Source organism: Notamacropus eugenii, chromosome 6 (assembly GCF_028372415.1).
Source record: "Notamacropus eugenii isolate mMacEug1 chromosome 6, mMacEug1.pri_v2, whole genome shotgun sequence".
NCBI classification, from domain to species: Eukaryota; Metazoa; Chordata; class Mammalia; order Diprotodontia; family Macropodidae; genus Notamacropus; species Notamacropus eugenii.
In genome coordinates this window covers 91,830,120-91,847,911 of record NC_092877.1, presented here as the reverse complement: position 1 = coordinate 91,847,911, position 17,792 = coordinate 91,830,120, and the positions used below count along the sequence as shown (strand labels likewise).

Sequence of the window (17,792 nt, the reverse complement as noted above, 5' to 3'; positions counted from 1 at the left end):
TTCACCAACAAGATATCCAAATTGTTCAGTTGTTTCATTAATAGATTACTTTTAACAATTGTACCACCAATTGTGAAATCCTATATGGGAAGCAGTTGCACTATGGCAGAAGGAGTACTAGATGTGGACTCAGGAGCCCTGGGCTCCACCCTGGAGCTGCCACTGTCTGGTGATTTGAGGAGAGCTCCTTAACCTAAACAAAAACAGAATGGGCTACTTTAGGAGGTAGAGAGTGGCCCCTTCTCTCATGGGGAGGGGAGCTGGATCACTTGCTAACAATGTCATATGGGAAGAATTCTACACAGGTAGACTAGGTGACCAAGGAGGTGCCTGAAAAGGTACCTGAAGTTCTGTAATTACACAGGTAACAGACCTGGGATGCACACACACGCACACGCACACGTACACACACACACACGCACACACCTCATACCACGTTGCTTCCCCTGAAGACAAGTGATATGGCATTTGAACTCAGGACAATTTTCTTGGCCAGGTCAAACCTACTTGGGAGGTCAGTGATTGTGCTTTTACTATAGAACACACACAGTGTAGACAGTCATCTTAGTGTCTTGTCATTCGCTGAGTGCTGCAAGAATTGCATCAAGAACGAATCAAACGTGTTACGTGTTGGGTACTTGAGATTTAATTAAAAGGACATTTGTTCATTTTTTTCCCCAGTGGAATCTATGTTCTTTAAGGGCAGAAAAGTGCCTAATGTTTAAAACACTCAAAATGCAACAGTGCACACTGGTATAGGAAAGCACTTCTGCTCACACAGACCAGTAGCAGCGCTGAGACTGCCGGTGTTCCAGAGTGGTGCAGGACCCTGAGAGGTTCAGGAATCTTGGCCCAGAACCGCAGAGCCACTCTGTGTCCAAGATGGAAGCTAAACTTCCTCGTCACTGGTGATGGTACTTTTCATCTGACACGGTGGGCACTTAATAAATGGCTTGTGGATAGGTTATAAATATTAATTTTAATCAATTTTACTTAATTTGAAAGGTTGCGAGGCCATTGCTTCTAAGAAGAAAGGTGAAAGGCACAGTTGGCATAATCTGCCTTAGAAAAAACAAAGTGGAAAACAATCTTCACTGACAAAGGCCTCATTTCTCAAATATATAAATGAGTCAAATTTATAAGAATATAATCATTCCTCAATTAATAAATAGTCAAAGGGTATGAATAGGCAATTTTCAGATGAAGAAATTAAAGCTATCTATAGTCATATGAAAAAATGTTTTAAACCACTATTGATTAGAGAAATGCAAATCAAAACAACTCTGAGGTACCACCTTACACTTATCTATCAGACTGACAGAAAAAGGAAAATGATGAGTGCTGGAGAGATGTGGGAAAACTAGAACACTAATGCATTGTTGGTGGAGTTATGAAACGATCCAACCATTCTGGAGAGCAATTTGGAGCTATGGCCAAAGAGCTATAAAACTGTGCATACCCTTTGATATGGCAATGCCACTACTAGGTCTATATCCCAAAGAGATCATGAAAAAGGGAAAAGAACCCACATGTACAAAAATATTTATAGCAGCTCTTTTTGTGGTGGCAAAACAATGGAAATTGAAGGAATGCCCATCAACTGGGGAATGGTCTAAACAAGCTGTGATATAGGGAATGGAACAGATTATTATTGTTCTCTAAGAAATGATGAGCAGGCAGATTCTAGAAGAACCCAGAAAGATTTACATGTCCACAGGAACAGCAGCGTTGTGAAATGATCAAAACTGATAGACTTGGCCCTTCTCAGCAATACAATATCTCAGACCATTCCAAAAGACTCCTGATGGATGTGCTACCCACAGCCAGAGAAAGAACCATGGAGTCTGAATGCAGATTGAAGCAGACTATTTCCACCTTTGTTTGTTTTTTTTCCTTTTGCTCTGATTCTTCTTTCACAACACGACTAACAGGGAAATATGTTTAATCTGGTTGTACGTGTATAACCTACATCAGAGTGCTAGCTGCCTTGGGGAGGGGAGGGAGTTAGGGAGAAAAACGTCTGAAACTCAAAATCTTAGAAAAGTGAATACTGAAAACTTCCTTTATATGTCATCAGAAAAAAAATACTATTAAAATAAGGAAAACTCTTGAACATTTTATTAGAAAAGAGAAAAACCCCAGTAATATTTCTTCCTATTTAAAAGACAAACATAACACTAAATTTTGCTGAATTTCCACAAAGACAAAATACATACTACAGTCAAAACACCCCAAACTAAATTAAACTAAAAATTTCAAATAAACATTTCTTTGCTGTTCTAGATTAACTACAGAAACCGTAAACAAAGTGTATTTTAGTTTAAAAGAACATAAAAATGTTGATGTTTTTCAAATCTACACAATGGTGTCTTTGAAACAAAGATAGTTAATCATTACTTCTCAAGCACTTTTCTTTAAAGAAAGCACTTAGCTCTGACCCCACTGTACTATGTCTCCCGAAAAGGCATGCTCGGCATGTTCTCCTAATTGTGAATAAAACATTTATTTTGTTCTTTCCTTTCACATTCCAAGTAGCATTATACTTAATGTGTAAGCCTATATATACATAGAAATTAATGTTTGCAATCCTACACAATGGGCTGGAACAGCCGTCTTTCAAAAATGTAAAACAACTATGCTTTTAGTTATTTTCTATTTAACTAGGATTGAGTAGAGGGAGAAAAGAGAAAGTCAGTATCATAAAGAGAACAGTTATTTATACAAATTAAGGCATTTAAACTGCAATATCAGCCGAAGTACAGAGAAAGAACTTTACGTTTAGTTCTACTAATACCACACTTCAAAATTTTGAAAAGACTAATGTTTTACTGCACCTGGTACCTTATAGAAAACATCAAACTGGAGACAATAACAAATGTTAACATCTGCAAAAATGTAAACATCTTAGCCACAATTTGCATTATTTGGTCTTGAAAAATATTGCTTTATAAGTTCAACATAACTGCAGGTTAAGTATAATTACGAACAGTGTAGTCATAGTTTACTCTGACTTTGGCTGTAACTTATTTTTTTCTGGCTGAAAAAAGTATTCTTCAATGGCACTGACAAGATCATCGAGTTCCTTCTTTAGTTGTTCGTGGTCACTGGAGGAAGAAAAAAAAGATTCCAAATGAACAGGTTACTATGAAACTACTAAAGCATACTTCCAAAAAGCATACTTCCAAAATGAAAAAGGCATTCTCAAGCTAAAGGGAAAATATCTATTTTGTGCTATTTCTATGGGAAAAAAAAATCTCCTGAACTTGATATAAAATAAAAGTTTCAACACTTCATTTTCCCCAAAGTTCTCTCAGTAAATCCATACATATACTCATTTCCTTTTCTTGTTGCACTTTCATTAAAATATTTAAGAAACTCAACAGTTTTGGTCTTCTGTTCCTAAATAACCACCAGTGTTGCCTAAAGTCATTGGTAAGTTGGTAACAGAAAGATGAGAGTGTATGATTACATTTACAGTCAAAGAGTCTTAAAGCTGTGTATTTCCAAAATGGTCAGTCACAGTGGTTCCAGGGCATGAAACGATGCTAAAGAACATAATGAAAGCATACATGCTTAGGATGCTAATGATAAATTATGTCCTTTTTATAATGAGAAACATGAAATCTCAATTCGATCCAATAAGAGCTGATTGTGTGCAAATATGGAATGCTGGACTCAGGGTGAAGACCTGCCTTTTATCCAGTACTGACTCTTAACACCTAACGGCTAGGACAAGGGGCAATTAATTCACAAGAAATGGCAAGTTTCTGATGGCCTGTGTCAGGAGGAAGTCTCTCCCACCAATGAAATTATAAGTCTGGACAGATCAAAGGTAAAACCTGTATGTGTGTATATATGAACAAAGTGTGGTACTAATAAGCACAATGACAGGTAAATGACACATCCTTGTGAGGGTTTAAAAGCTAGTGGGGGAAGATGATTTCTCCACAAATAACTATGATACAAGGGAGTGTGTCATAATTGTTTTGTGAACAATCTGAGTGGGAAAAGATCATTTCATCAGAGCAGTTCAGGAAAGGCTTGATGCATACTTGTACTGGGCCTAAAAAGGAAGGGTGGGAGTGCAACAGATGAAGACCGAAGGTGGAGAAAAACTGATAGGAGTCAATTAGGGAGGTAGTATGGTACAATGGACATAAAGTCAGAGGATGTGGGTCTGAATTCCAGCTCTGACACATCCAAACTGTGTCCTTGGGCAAGTCACTTAAATTATCTAGACCTCAATTTCCTCACCTGTAAAATGGGGGGGGGGGGGGGGGCGGGGGGGGGGCTGCCTATTTGACTTCTAAGGTTCCTTCTAGGTTGAAATCTATTATCTTATGAAAAATATAAAGGCAAAAAAAGAAAAGTACAGTAAGAGAATGGGTGTGAAGATGGAGAATGGAAGAGTTTATTAAGGATATAGAATACATGAAAGTCAGTGGCATAAAAAAAGGCAGAAAGATCCAATGTAAGCGACAGGGAGGTAGAAATGGTAACATCTGTTAACTGACTGGCTATCCGAGGTTAGGAGGAGTGGTGAGTCAAGAAGAATCCACAGAGGAAGAATCTTGGAGAGAAGAAGGATGGTCATACCTTCAGAAAGAGGGAAGTTTAGAAGAAGGGTTTTGGGGGAAAGATGTTTTATGACAGAAAAGGAAAAGGATAAATGTTGGAGGGGGAGTGGAAAAACAGATACACTAATATCCTGTTGGTAGAGTTGTGAACTGGTACAACCACACCAGAAAATAATTTGGAACTATGCCCACATAGGGCTATAAAACTATGCTTACCCTTTGACTCGGCAATACCGCTAGCAGGTCTGTATCCCAGAGAGATTAAAGACAAAGGAAAAAGACCTTTCTGTACAAAAACATTTAAAGCAGCTTTTTTTGTGGTGACAAAGAACTGGAAATCCAAGATACAACCATCAATTAGGGAATGGCTGAACAACTTGTGGTATATGACTGTGATATATATTTTGGTATAAGAAATGGTGAGCAGGATGGTCTCAAAAAAACCTGGGAAGACTTATATGAATTGAGGCAGAGTGAAGTGAGCAGAACCAGGATATCACTGTACACACTAAAGGCAACACGGTAATGATTAGCTGTAAAAGACTTTGCTGTTCTGATCATTACAGTACTCTTAAGACAATTCCAAAAGACTCATGGTGAAAAATGGTATCTGTCTCCAGAGAAAGAACTGATGAATGTTGAGTTGCATTAGGGAAATGGAACATTTCTGGGTAATGTTGAGATCTAATTTATGGCCATCCCCTGTGTTTGGCTAAAGTACAACGAAGGAGTAGGGCATCATAATTAAATGAGACTATGGAATTGGGATGTTAGGGAGTTTGAGGATGACAACATGAATGTTGAAGTTCCCCTACTACAAGGTCAGGAAAAAGCAAGGAGAAGAAGATAGTATATCAGGTGCTAAACTCCTAGAGAAAGGGAAAAGAAATTATTTTGGGGTTGGAACACAATGGCTATCATTACCTGGATTGTGTCAATACTGTGAAACTCAAGAGAGGTGGTTCTGTAGTGGTGGCAACGGGAAAGTCTGGAAATGGCAGTGTTGAATAAAATATATTTCAACTTCCTCTCCAAGACTAGTGTACTGTGGGTGATGGTAAAGCCAGTGGTGGAAAGGTAGGCCAGAGAAGTGTCAACAGGGAACTGCCACCAGACCTCAGTGAGTGGTAGTAGATGGAAGGCATGAGATGAAGAGATCCATAATGAAAGGAAGCTTGTTCACTCTGAAATGGGAATTTCAGAGGGCACAGTGGAAGGAGTGGGCTGGAGCAGGAAAATGGTGGGGCAGGGTTGAAGAAGATAGGGATACTCAGCACAAATTGCAGATATTCATAAGGCCTCTGGCTCCTGACTACTTGCTACCCGGTAGCAAGAAACCCCTCTGTTGGATTTTGGAATGGAGTCATTGAACTTACGGTCATCCTCACTTCACTTCCTTCTCTTTGAGAAGATTCCTGGCCCCAGACCCTATCTGCTACTTCCCTTGGCCCACTCAAGCCCAGTTAGACAAACCAATATAATTCTGAGTTCTTAAAAGAATCATTGAATTCTCTACAAAATAATGAAGAAATAAACTTGCTACCTACACAGTTAAGAGAGCAGTCAATTTAACAAGATCATAAATTTGGAGCTCAAAGAGACTTCAGAGGTCATTTTGTCAAACCTCAAATTTTAAAGATTAGGAAATGAGGCCTAGAAGTTAAACAACTTATTCTCTGTCACAAAGTAGCAGTGGGACTGGGAGAAGGGGAGAAAGAGGGGAAGACTGAATCCACTCTACTGGAATTTGCTGTTTTAATGAACAGAGTCACATTTTAACTCCAGTCCTCTGGCTCCAAATCTAGTCCTCTTTTCACTGAATTACATTGTCTTATTCAACTATAAGAATGATAAGTATAGAGGGCAGAGCCAAGATGGCGGAGTAGAAACACACAAATACGCTAGCTCTGAACCCACAGCCCATGAAATATCTGTAGTAAAGAGCCGCCAATAAATTCGGGAGCAGGAGAAGCCACATAATAGTGGAGCCGATAAGATTTCTGTTCCAAAGGGACCTGCAAACCTCTTGCAAAAGGTCCGTCGCGCTGCAGACGCGGAGCCCAGCCCAGCCCTGCACCGGCCCCAGCAACGAGAGGAACAGATCCGAGCGGACTTCAGGGATGGGATCTCCAGAGGCCGCGCGGGTCCCTCCACCCACAGGTAACAGGGGTCGGTGAGAAGGTCTCTTTGGTGGGTCAAGAGGGTGCCCCCATACTCAGGTACCCTCGGAAGGCAACAGCAGAGGCAACAGCGGAGGCGGGAGCAGACCGGGGCTCCTCAAGCAGGCAGGAGCCCGGATCCATTGTTGAAGGTCTCTGCATAAACCCCGTGAGGGAACTGAGCCTAAGAGGTGGCCCTATCCCCACCTGAGCACCTGAACTTAATTTCACACTGAATAGCAGCCCTGCCCCCGCCCAAAGCACTGAGGCTGGGAAGCAGCATTTGATTCTCAGACCCCAAGCGCGGGCTGGGAGGATCCGGAGGCGAGGTGGGTATGAGGAGAATATTCAGAGCTCAAGTCACTGGCTGGGAAAATGCCCAGAAAAGGGAAAAAAACCAAGACTATTGAGGGTTACTTTCTTGGTGAGCAGGTTTCTCCTCCCCTCCCTTCTGATGAGGAAGAGCGGTGCTCACCATCAGGGGAAGACATGGAAGTCAGGGCTTCTGCATCCCAGCCCACTCAATGGGATCAGTTCTGGGAAAAGGTCTTAAAGAGCCCAAACAATTTTCAAAATCATGATAGAGAGGTGGAGGAAAAACTGGGAAGAGTAATAAAAGACTTGCAAGCAAAGTATGAACAACAAATCAGCACCCTGCTAAAGGAGACCCAAAAAAATGAGGAAGAAAATAACACCCTGAAAAATAGGCTAACTCAATTGGCAAAGGAAGTTCAAGAAGCCAATGAGGAGAAGAATGCTTTCAAAAGCAGAATTAGCCAAATGGAAAAGGAGATTCAAAAGCTCACTGAAGAAAATAGTTCTTTCAAAATTAGAATGGAACAGATGGAGGCTAATGACTTTATGAGAAACCAAGAAATCACAAAACAAAACCAAAAGAATGAAAAAATGGAAGATAATGTGAAATATCTCATTGGAAAAACAACTGACCTGGAAAACAGATCCAGGAGAGACAATTTAAAAATTATGGGCCTACCTGAAAGCCATCATCAAAAAAAGAGCCTAGACATCATCTTTCATGAAATTATCAAGGAAAACTGCCCTGATATTCTAGAACCAGAAGGCAAAATAAATATTGAAAGAATCCACCAATCACCACCTGAAAAAGATCCAAAAAGAGAAACTCCTAGGAATATTGTGGCCAAATTCCAGAATTCCCAGGTCAAGGAGAAAATATTGCAAGCAGCTAGAAAGAAACAATTCAAGTACTGTAGAAATACAATCAGGATAACACAAGATCTAGCAGCTTCTACATTAAGGGATCGAAGGGCATGGAATAGGATATTCCAGAAGTCAAAGGAATTAGGGCTAAAACCAAGAATCACCTACCCAGCAAAACTGAGTATAATACTTCAGGGGAAAAAAATGGTCTTTCAATGAAATCGAGGACTTTCAAGCATTCTTGATGAAAAGACCAGAGCTGAAAAGAAAATTTGACTTTCAAACACAAGAATGAAGAGAAGCATGAAAAGGTAAACAGCAAAGAGAAGTCATAAGGGACTTATAAAAGTTGAACTGTTTACATCCCTACATGGAAAGACAATATTAGTAACTCTTGAAACTATTCAGTATCTGGGTACTTGGTGGGATTACACACACACACACACACACACACATGCACACGCACACACTCATAGAGACAGAGTGCGCAGAGTGAATTGAATAGGATGGGATCATATCTTAAAAAAAAAAAATGAAATCAAGCAGTGAGAGAAATATATGGGAGGAGAAAGGGAGAAATGGAATGGGGCAAATTATCTCTCATAAAAGAGGCAAGCAAAAGATTTTTTTTTAGTTTGGGGAAAAAGAGGGGAGGTGAGAGAAAAACATGAAGCTTACTCTCATCACATTCCACTAAAGGAAGGAATAAAATGCACACTCATTTTAGTATGAAAACCTATCTTACAATACAGGAAGGTGGGGGACAAGGGGATAAACAGGGTGGGGGGGACGATGGAAGGGAGGGCATGGGGAGGAGGGTACAATTTGAGGTCGACACTCACAGGGAGGGACAGGATCAAAAGAGAGAATAGAAGTAATTGGAAGCAGGATAGGATGGAGGGAAATATAGTTAGTCTTATATAACACGACTATTATGGAAGTCATTTGCAAAACTACACAGATTTGGCCGATATTGAATTGCTTGCCTTCCGAGGGGAGGGAGGGAGGAAAAGAAGTTGCAACTCAAAGTTTTAGGAATAACTGTCAAGTACTGTTCTTGCTGCTAGGAAATAAGAAATACAGGTAAAGGGGTATAGAAAGTTATTTGGCCCAACAGGACAGAGGAGAGGATGGAGACAAGGGCAGAGAGGAATGATGGAGAAGAGAGTGGAGTAGAGATGGGGGCAATTAGAATGCTTGGTGTTTTGGGGTGGGGGGAGGGGACAAGGGGGAAGAAAATTTGGAGCCCAAAAATTCTGTGAAAATGAATGTTAAAAGTGAAATAATAAAAAAAAAAAAAAAAAAGAAGAAGAAAAAAAAAATCAGCCCCAAAACTTAAAAAAACAGGAGATTGGGAAAAATCAGAAACAACAAAACTTGACAGATAAAATTATTATGTATAAGGAACTATTAAATACTTAGCAGGGACTCCCAGTCCACAATAGATAAAATGGTCAAAAAATATGAATAAACAATTTTCAAAATAGGAAACAAATTATTCATAGGTACTTTAAAAAATGTTCAACCTCACTAATCGAGAGATTAAAATTGGCAGTTTTGGAATGATATCTCATTTATTAAGTTGGCAAAAATAGTTAAAAGTAGCAAAATTCAGTGCTTCTATGGTTATGGAGAAATGAATACTCATTGCTGATAGAATTGCAAACTTGTAGGGTAGCATTAAGACAGACATTTGAAGATCACAAAAAATTGTTTAGATCTTTTTGAAGTAATGCAAAGTGAAAAAGAATTGTGAGGACAACTTGTGAGGAAGAACCTGAAAGTGTTTTATTTTATACGTTGAAATTAAATATAAATCATCATTAAGTAGAAAAAAAGAATGATAAGTATAGTCTAAAACAGAAATTCAAATTTATCATCCTTAAATTACAAGATGAACTAGGAAACCATTTTTCTTGAAGTTTAGAAGAACTAATCAAGAAGTCTGGTGTATAAAAGCATTCTCTGCCTGACAGTACCTGTTTCCAGGGGGCACACAGAGTTCAGCATAATATTTGATTTTGGGCTCTGTTCCACTGGTCCTCATCGTTGCCACGCCTCCATTTGCAAAAGTAAAAGTAATCATTTGGCTGCTTTTACTTGTAGGAAGAATCTATGAATGAAGTCAGAAGTACAACATTTAATGTTTTTCAAAGGACAAAGGTTAAAAATTGTTTTTACAAGCGACTGGGAAATAAGACATGCAGGTAATGGGGTATAGAAATCTATCTTACCCTACAAGAAAGTGAAGGGGAAGGAGATAAGGGGAGGTTGGTGATAAAAGGGAGGGGCAGACTGGAGGAAGGGGTAATCAGAATGCATGCCATCTCAGGGTGGAGGGAAGGGAAGACATGAGGAAAAGATTTGGAACTCAAAATCTTGTGGAAATGAATGTTAAAAACTAAAAGTAAATTAATTTTAAAAAATATTTAATGTTCTCAGTTGTGTTTAAGTAATACATCTTTATAAAGAATTCTGACATGACTAATGTGTTTCCTTTGAGGGAAAAAAATGAACACAAAAATAATCCTGAGAGGCCAATATTTATAGTTAGAAAAAAATATCACATACACAATAAAAATACTACACAATTCAAAGTTACTTTAAAACAATTAAGTGACATTATGAAATGAAAGTGAATAGTGAATGACTTCAAAATTCCCTTGCTTACCAACTAATTTTTCCCCAAATTTTTTTTCTGAATTAGGTTAGAATTTATTGCTAGTAATAACGTGATAAATTAATCCATATTTCACTGGTACACTATTTCTTTTGTTTCTTTTTTGTGGATATTAAAACAAAAAAGGTAAAAAGGAGAGAGATCAAAAAATATGCCTTCATATTAATTTATCAATGCTCCTGTTCTATTCATCTACCCTGCAACATTTTCTGTTCTTTGCACAAGACTTTGGATTTCTGAGTACCACAGAATATCAAGGTTAGAAGAGATCTTAGTCCAATTTTACAGATAAGGAAGCTGGCCGAACAGGAACAGACACCGGTCAGGGGTCACAAGACTTATTAATCACAGAGAACGACAGAAGCTCAGGTCTCTTGATTTCCAGTCTGATGCTCTAATTCATGATGTTTACAATGTGAAAATTTGAAAGCCTAGTTTGTAGTTAGGACTTCCTATGTTAGTTCAGATATTAATATATTTTTAGAACAAAGATGCTGATCCCTCAATTTCCTATATGTTTTTATACTTTGCTTGTAACTATTCTCCATTAAAGTCCTATGCCAAGATCACATTTTGGCGTGGAAAATGCTTTGGATTCTCTCAAGGGCGATGCTAGCCAATCTTAAGGTACAAAGGCCTAGTGATGGGCTCTGTGATGTGAGAATTCATCTAGCTAGGTGTGAAGAAGCCCATCACAAGAGGAAGGCACACAAGGAGAATTATTTTGGCCACAGTAGCTACTAAGGCATGGAGGCTCTTCAATCTACATCACTGGAAGGGTTATCACAGTCCTGATGAAATCATGGATATTTTGAAGCCATGAAAAGAACATTCAAATCTAGAGATGACTTACGATTATTTCTGTAGTTTTTTTTTAGATCAAATATTCAGTACATACATGGAAATAAGGTTTAATTGTATAAATCAACAAAAATACTCACAGCTTTTTTGTCAGGTTGGCTGCTATCATAGCCTGTGGTAAGATCTCTAACTCCAGAAACTTCAAATTTGCCGCAAGTCTTTGGGTAAGTGCTCTTTCCATCATAATTTCTAAGGTTTTCAAACAGATTTGTGATGATATTTTGGTCGTGGCAAATAAAATATGAAGCCTTGGTAATATGATAGCCATATCTATCAAAGAGAAAACATATAGAATATTTAGCATAAGAAAAATGATTAATAATACATGGAATCACAGAATTTCAGGGATGAATGAAACCACAGAAATTCCCTAGTCCAAACCCCTTAAACTGATGTAAGGAAATTCTGGCACAGAGTACTTAAGTGATCTACAAGAATCACATACAGTGAGAGAACTGGGCCTGAGACCGGGGCTCCTGATTCTAAGTTAGCTATCTCCCTCACCACTTCTCTCAGCTCACTTTCTATTCTGTTCCATCTCCACATCAGTCACCTTGTACATTAAAGGATGACATCACCCTAAGGTTTATTCAATGACTGGTGAGTCCTTGGCCAAAAAAGTCCCACTTTAAGGGAACCTATTGGGAGCAGCTAGGTGGTACAGTGGATAAAGCACCAGCCCTGGAGCCAGAAGGAATTGAGTTCAAATCTGACCTCAAACACTTGACACTTACTAGCTATGTGACCCTGGGGAAATCACTCAGCCCCAACTGCCTTCCCTTCCTTCCAAAAAAAAAAAAATTAAGGGGACCTACGTATGCTTCTTTTTAACATTAGCTCATTTTCTGGTCTGCTCCCCACCCACTAGCTGCCTTTCCCCTTTTAGGTTTTGTATCCCATGGTTAGAATGTAAGCTCCTTCCCAGAAATTACTTTGTTTTTTATCTCTAGTATTTAGCCTAGTACCTGGAACATAAGAGCTTAATGCTCTTATCTATTTATGAACAACAAAACTTAATTCAATAAACATTTATGAAACATACACCATTAATCTGGCACTATGTTAGGTGCTAGGAATACAAAGAGACAAAATTCTTTTACTACAATAATTTATAACTAATTCTGGCAGAGGGTAGGTTCGGGTGAGTACATGCACACAGACAGTCCTGGTACAAAGCAGAACATGAGATGGGCTAAAGAAAAGTTTTTAAAAGGGCTCTTTGAAATTTAGAGGAGAGAACAATTCCAGGTGGGGGTAGTAGTTGCAAAAGGAGATTCAGTAAGATCCAGAAGACAGAGTTAGCAACTTAGCTCAGCCTCAACAGAATTATCAGTACCATGTAGCTTCATATTAATGAAATAAATTAATAACTGATTGTTACCTTTATGGAATAATTTCGTTTTCAGAATGTAATATTGCCACATTCCTTTAGAAACAAAAGCTTAGTATTTATTGTTCTTTATTGTCATATAATTAAATAAATATTAGGACTCATGGCAATGGCTCTAATCTCCCTAGTTTCGCTTAGAAGTTATTTTTACTGAAATTCTCATATAAAATGTAAAAGGGGGAAAAAAATCAATGCAATGTATTGCTTCTTTGGCTATAAATACGTTATATATACTTAGAAAGGCCCAGGGCAGCCTCTAGGTTTTTTTGGATATCTTTACAATTGTATATGAATGAAAAGGAAAACAACCATACCCTCTGACCTAGCAATACCACTACTAGGTCTGCAAGGGAAAGAGAGTCATATTTACAAAAATATGTATGGTAGCTCTTTTCTGGGGATAAGGAATTAGAAAGTGAGGGGATGCCCATCAGTTGGGGAATGGCTAAACAAAGTGTGGCACGTGATTATGATGGAATACTATTTTATTATAAAAAATAATGAGCAGGATGCTCACAGAAAAATCTGGGAAGATTTCCATGAGCTGATTCAAAGGGAAATGCACTGTGTACAAAGTAACAACAAGACTGTGCAATGATCAGCTGTACAATGAGACAAGACAACTTTGAAGGACTTGATGAAAAACGCTATCCATCCTCAGTGAAAGAACTGCTGGTGTCTGAACACAAACTGAGGCGTACTTCCTTCACTTTATTTTTCTTGAGCTTTCTTGTGGTCTGTTTTCTTTCAAAACATGACTATTATGGGTATGTTTTGCATACACATGTATACACATGTATAACCTATATCAAATTTCTTGCCTTCTCAATGAGGGGTGGGGAGAAAGGGAAAGAATTTGGAACTCAAAGTTTAAAAATGAATGTTAAAAACTGTCTTTACATATAACTAGGGAAAAATAAAAAAATACAATAAATAAATATCTTTTTTAAAAAAGGCAAAGGACAAATGCTGGAGTGGATGTGGAACAATAGGTACACTAGTGCATTGTTGGTAGTACTGTGAACTAGTTCAACCATTTTGGAGAACAATTTAGAACTATATGCCCAAAGGTTTATAAAACTGTGCATTTGAACCAGCAACACCACTATTAGATCTGTATCCCAAAGAGATCAAAGAAAAGTGAGAAAGACCTATGTGGACAAAAATATTTATAGCAGCTCTTTTTGTGGAGGCAAAGAATTGGAAATTAAGAAGATGGTTATCAACTGGGAAATGGCTAGACAAGCAGTGGTATATGGTGTGATAGGATACTACTGTACTATAAGAAATGCGGAAGATGGTTTCAGAGAAGCCTGGGAAGACTTCTATGAACTAATACAGAGTGAAGTGAGCAGAACAGAGAGAATACTGTATACAGTAACTGCAACATTGTAACCAATATCAACTGTGAAAGACTTAGCTATTCTAATCAATACAATGATCCAAGACAATTCCAAGAGACTCAGATGAAATGCTTTCCACCTTCAGAGAGAGAACTGATAAACTCTGAATACAGATACAAGCACATTGTTATCACTTATTTTTCTTTTTGTTTTTGCAATATGGCTAATGCGAAGATACTGCTTTTACATGATTCCACCTCTCATGACTTTCTGGACTGCTTCACTTTGATATTCTAAGGCCAACTTAAATTTAACACATCAAAAATTTGACACTCCCCCCCACCAACTTGTCCCATCTCTAATTTCCTCTAGTCTCTTAATACCAACGCAATGCTAGAATTTTCCTAGGCTTCAAACTATACATTATTTTATTCCCCACATCCAATTAATCAAGCGATCTAATAAATTTTCCCCTCAAATTACCTTTCACCTAGCACCATTTCCAAGCTGAAGTAATCATTTCACCCTGCCTGCCATAACCCTCATAATCTTATCAATCTCATACCTGACCTACTATAATAATCAGCTGACAAGTATTTATGAAGCACAAAATGTACGCCAAGCACACCTAAGTGCTGGCCATACAAAGACAAAGTTAAGCAGTTCCTGACCGAAACAGTTCACATTCTGATGGGGTCCATATAAACAGTATATAAGAAGCAGAGACAAAGTAACCTTGAAGGTGAAAGGACTAGCAGCTGGAAGAATTCGGAAATATTTTACGTGTATGTAGATATACGTATGTATGTATATATGTATATAGGTTATTATGTATCTGAATATATGATTATGTATTAATAGTACTTGAGCTGAGTTTTCAAGAAGATGCAGGACTGTAGTGGTATGATGGGAATGCACTGAAAGGATGGAGAACACACTGTGCAAAGGCACGGAGACCAAAGATAGAACATCTTTTACGTGTAGCAGCAGAAATCCTGTTTGGCCACGCCATCGAACCCAGGGAGGACAGTATTATCAAGTGAAGCAGCAAAAATTAAGCCCTTTCCATGTGCCAAACACTGTATTAAGAGCAAGATATAAAAAGAAAGGCAAAAAACCAGCCCCTGTTCTAGCACATTAGAGTGCTGGATCCACAGTCAGGAAAACCCATGTTAAAATCTAGCCTCAGATACTTACTAGAAGTGTGACCCAGGGTTCTTCAAATGAAATAATAATTATAAAGCACAGTACCTGGCACATAGTAACTATTATACAATACTATATTAATATAATTGATATGCTATTATCATTAATATAGTTAATATAGTAATATAATTATTACTAGACACAATGCAAGCAACTTTGCACCAACAAGATATACAAAGGACAGAGAAGGCACTAAGATTAAAGAGGACTGGGAAAGGTTTCTTGTCTAAGGTGGGACTTTAGTAAAGATTTGAAGAAAGCCAGGTGAGGAAGAAGAGGGCTCCAGGGATGGGGGACAGTCAGTGAAAACATCTCGAGTGAAGACATGGAGAGATGCATGTGACCAAAAGCAAGGAGACTGGTGAAAGTGGATCATATAGTACATGGAGGGGAGGAAGGTGGAAGACTGGAAAGGGATCAGGTTATCAAGGGCTGTGAAAGCCAGAAGACTTTATATTTGATCCTGGAGTTTAAGAAGAAGCCACAGGAGTTTAATGAATAGGGAGTGTGTGTGGCACAGTCAGACCTGTTCATTAGCAATATCAATTCATAGTGTATAAGCATAATAACCATGTAATAAGTGTAATGGAGGATAGCTCAGACTGTGAAGAGCTTTACATGTTACACCTAAGAGATGATGTTTGACACCAGAGCTAACAGGAAGCCCCAGAGGGGTGACATGGTCAGACCCGCAACTGAGGAAATTCACTTGGTGGCGGTGGGGGTGTGAAGCAGGCAGGTCAATTCGGAAGTTACTGCCAATAGTTTGGGTGAGAGATGAAAGCTTGAACTAGGATACTAGTCATGTAAACAGAGAGAAGAAATTGTATGTAAGAGATATAAAGATAAGACCTGGCAACTCTGAATTTATGTCGGGGTGGAGGAGCTTAAGAAGTCTTGAATCTGAGTGACTGGTGATGGTGCCCACAACATTAAACAGGTGTATCAAAGGGTTGGGTTTTGGGGAAAAGGGAATCGGTTTTGTTTTGGGTGTGCTGAGTTTGAGATGCCTATAGGAATTTCAGTTTGAAATCTCTAATAGAAGTTGGTGATGTAGGCTTGGAGAGGCTTGGAACTTGGGAGAAACTGGGGCTGAATCCAAGTCTGGGAAGTCATATGTATACAGATGGCAAGGAAACCCAAGGGAATTAATGAAGCTACCAAATGAGTGAAAACGGAGTGAAGGAAAACATGAAGGCTCAGAACTGTCCTCCTTCTAGTCCATGTACTGTTTGCTCATAACCCCTCCCCATTCAAAAATCCTTCCCAGGTCCCTAACACCTCTGCCTACAAAATAGCATCCAAGCTCTTTGGCTTCACTACTCCTAAGACCTAGAATGCCCTTAATAATAATAAGTAGCACCTTTTCTTTAAGCCTTCTGTTATTCTAATACTGAATGTGAGCTTTTTCCAGCCCCGCCCCTGCCCCAGTACTCAGGCTCCGCTAGTTTCCCATTATACTTTATGTTGCCTGTTCATATTCAGCCTCTATTACAGTTATTTTTGTACCTCTTACTTCCTTCACTGGGCTATAAGCTTTACAAGGGCAGAGTCTGTGTCTTATACTTCATCTGTGGCACCTAGCACACTGTAACTTGCATTCGTACATTCAAGAAATAGGAAATTACATGGCACCATAACCCCCTTTTACGTTGTTGTAAGTACAAAAAAAAAAGTTGGTAGGAACTTACTCAACATAGATGGCTTTTAGTTGCTGTGCCAAAGACAAATTCTTAGTTGCTAGAAAACTAGCCAATTCTGCACTTATGACAGCAGCACTGACACCGTCTTTGTCCAAAACGAAAGGACAGCACATATATCCTACAGAAAACATATGTGTCAAAATATCAGAATGGATTCCCTTACAATTTACACAATTGTGTACTGCATACATAAAAGTAGAGAAAACTGCGGAACACTGATGAGGCTCACTTTATTACTTATGTAACTAACATTTTGATTCCCCGTTTCTATTAATTTATTTCTTACTCAAGACAGAACATCTTGATCCACTTTTGCAAAATCTTATCCATACACTTTAATATCCATCTCAAGTGTGAGCTCCCCTCCAGGAGGACGCCCTTCTCACTCCAGTCCACTATGATACGATCTCTTTGTCTAACTCTTTGTGATCCCATCTGGGGTTTTCTTGGCAAAGATATTGTAACAGAGTGGCTTGCCATTTCCTTCTCTTTACTATCTTATAGAAAAGCTCCTCAAATTTGTTAATGAAATATTAGAACTTTAGGCATCCTATGTTAATAGCTTATAATGTCTACCAAAAGACTGAAATGTTGCTAGAACAAGAATACAAAATATAATCTTTGGTAGTTATTCCTTCATCGTATTAATTTACTATGGCAGTTTTAATTAATCTCTTTTATCTGATAAGCTCAT

General features: G+C 38.5%; 1 protein-coding gene across 2 annotated transcripts in view; it reads right to left on the bottom strand.

Annotated features, from left to right (window-relative positions):
- Nucleotides 1-2,096: 2,096 nt before the first annotated feature.
- Nucleotides 2,097-17,792, bottom strand: part of PGM2 (phosphoglucomutase 2) — a 32,267-nt gene continuing 16,571 nt past the window's right edge. For both annotated transcript variants that reach the window (XM_072620456.1, XM_072620455.1), the window contains exons 11-14: nucleotides 17,087-17,216; nucleotides 11,537-11,726; nucleotides 9,895-10,028; nucleotides 2,097-3,104 (exon numbers count right to left, since the gene is read on the bottom strand). In XM_072620456.1, coding sequence (XP_072476557.1) covers nucleotides 3,002-3,104; nucleotides 9,895-10,028; nucleotides 11,537-11,726; nucleotides 17,087-17,216 — 557 coding nt within the window. In that variant the 3' untranslated portion in view covers nucleotides 2,097-3,001. The remainder of the gene's footprint in view (nucleotides 3,105-9,894; nucleotides 10,029-11,536; nucleotides 11,727-17,086; nucleotides 17,217-17,792) is intronic.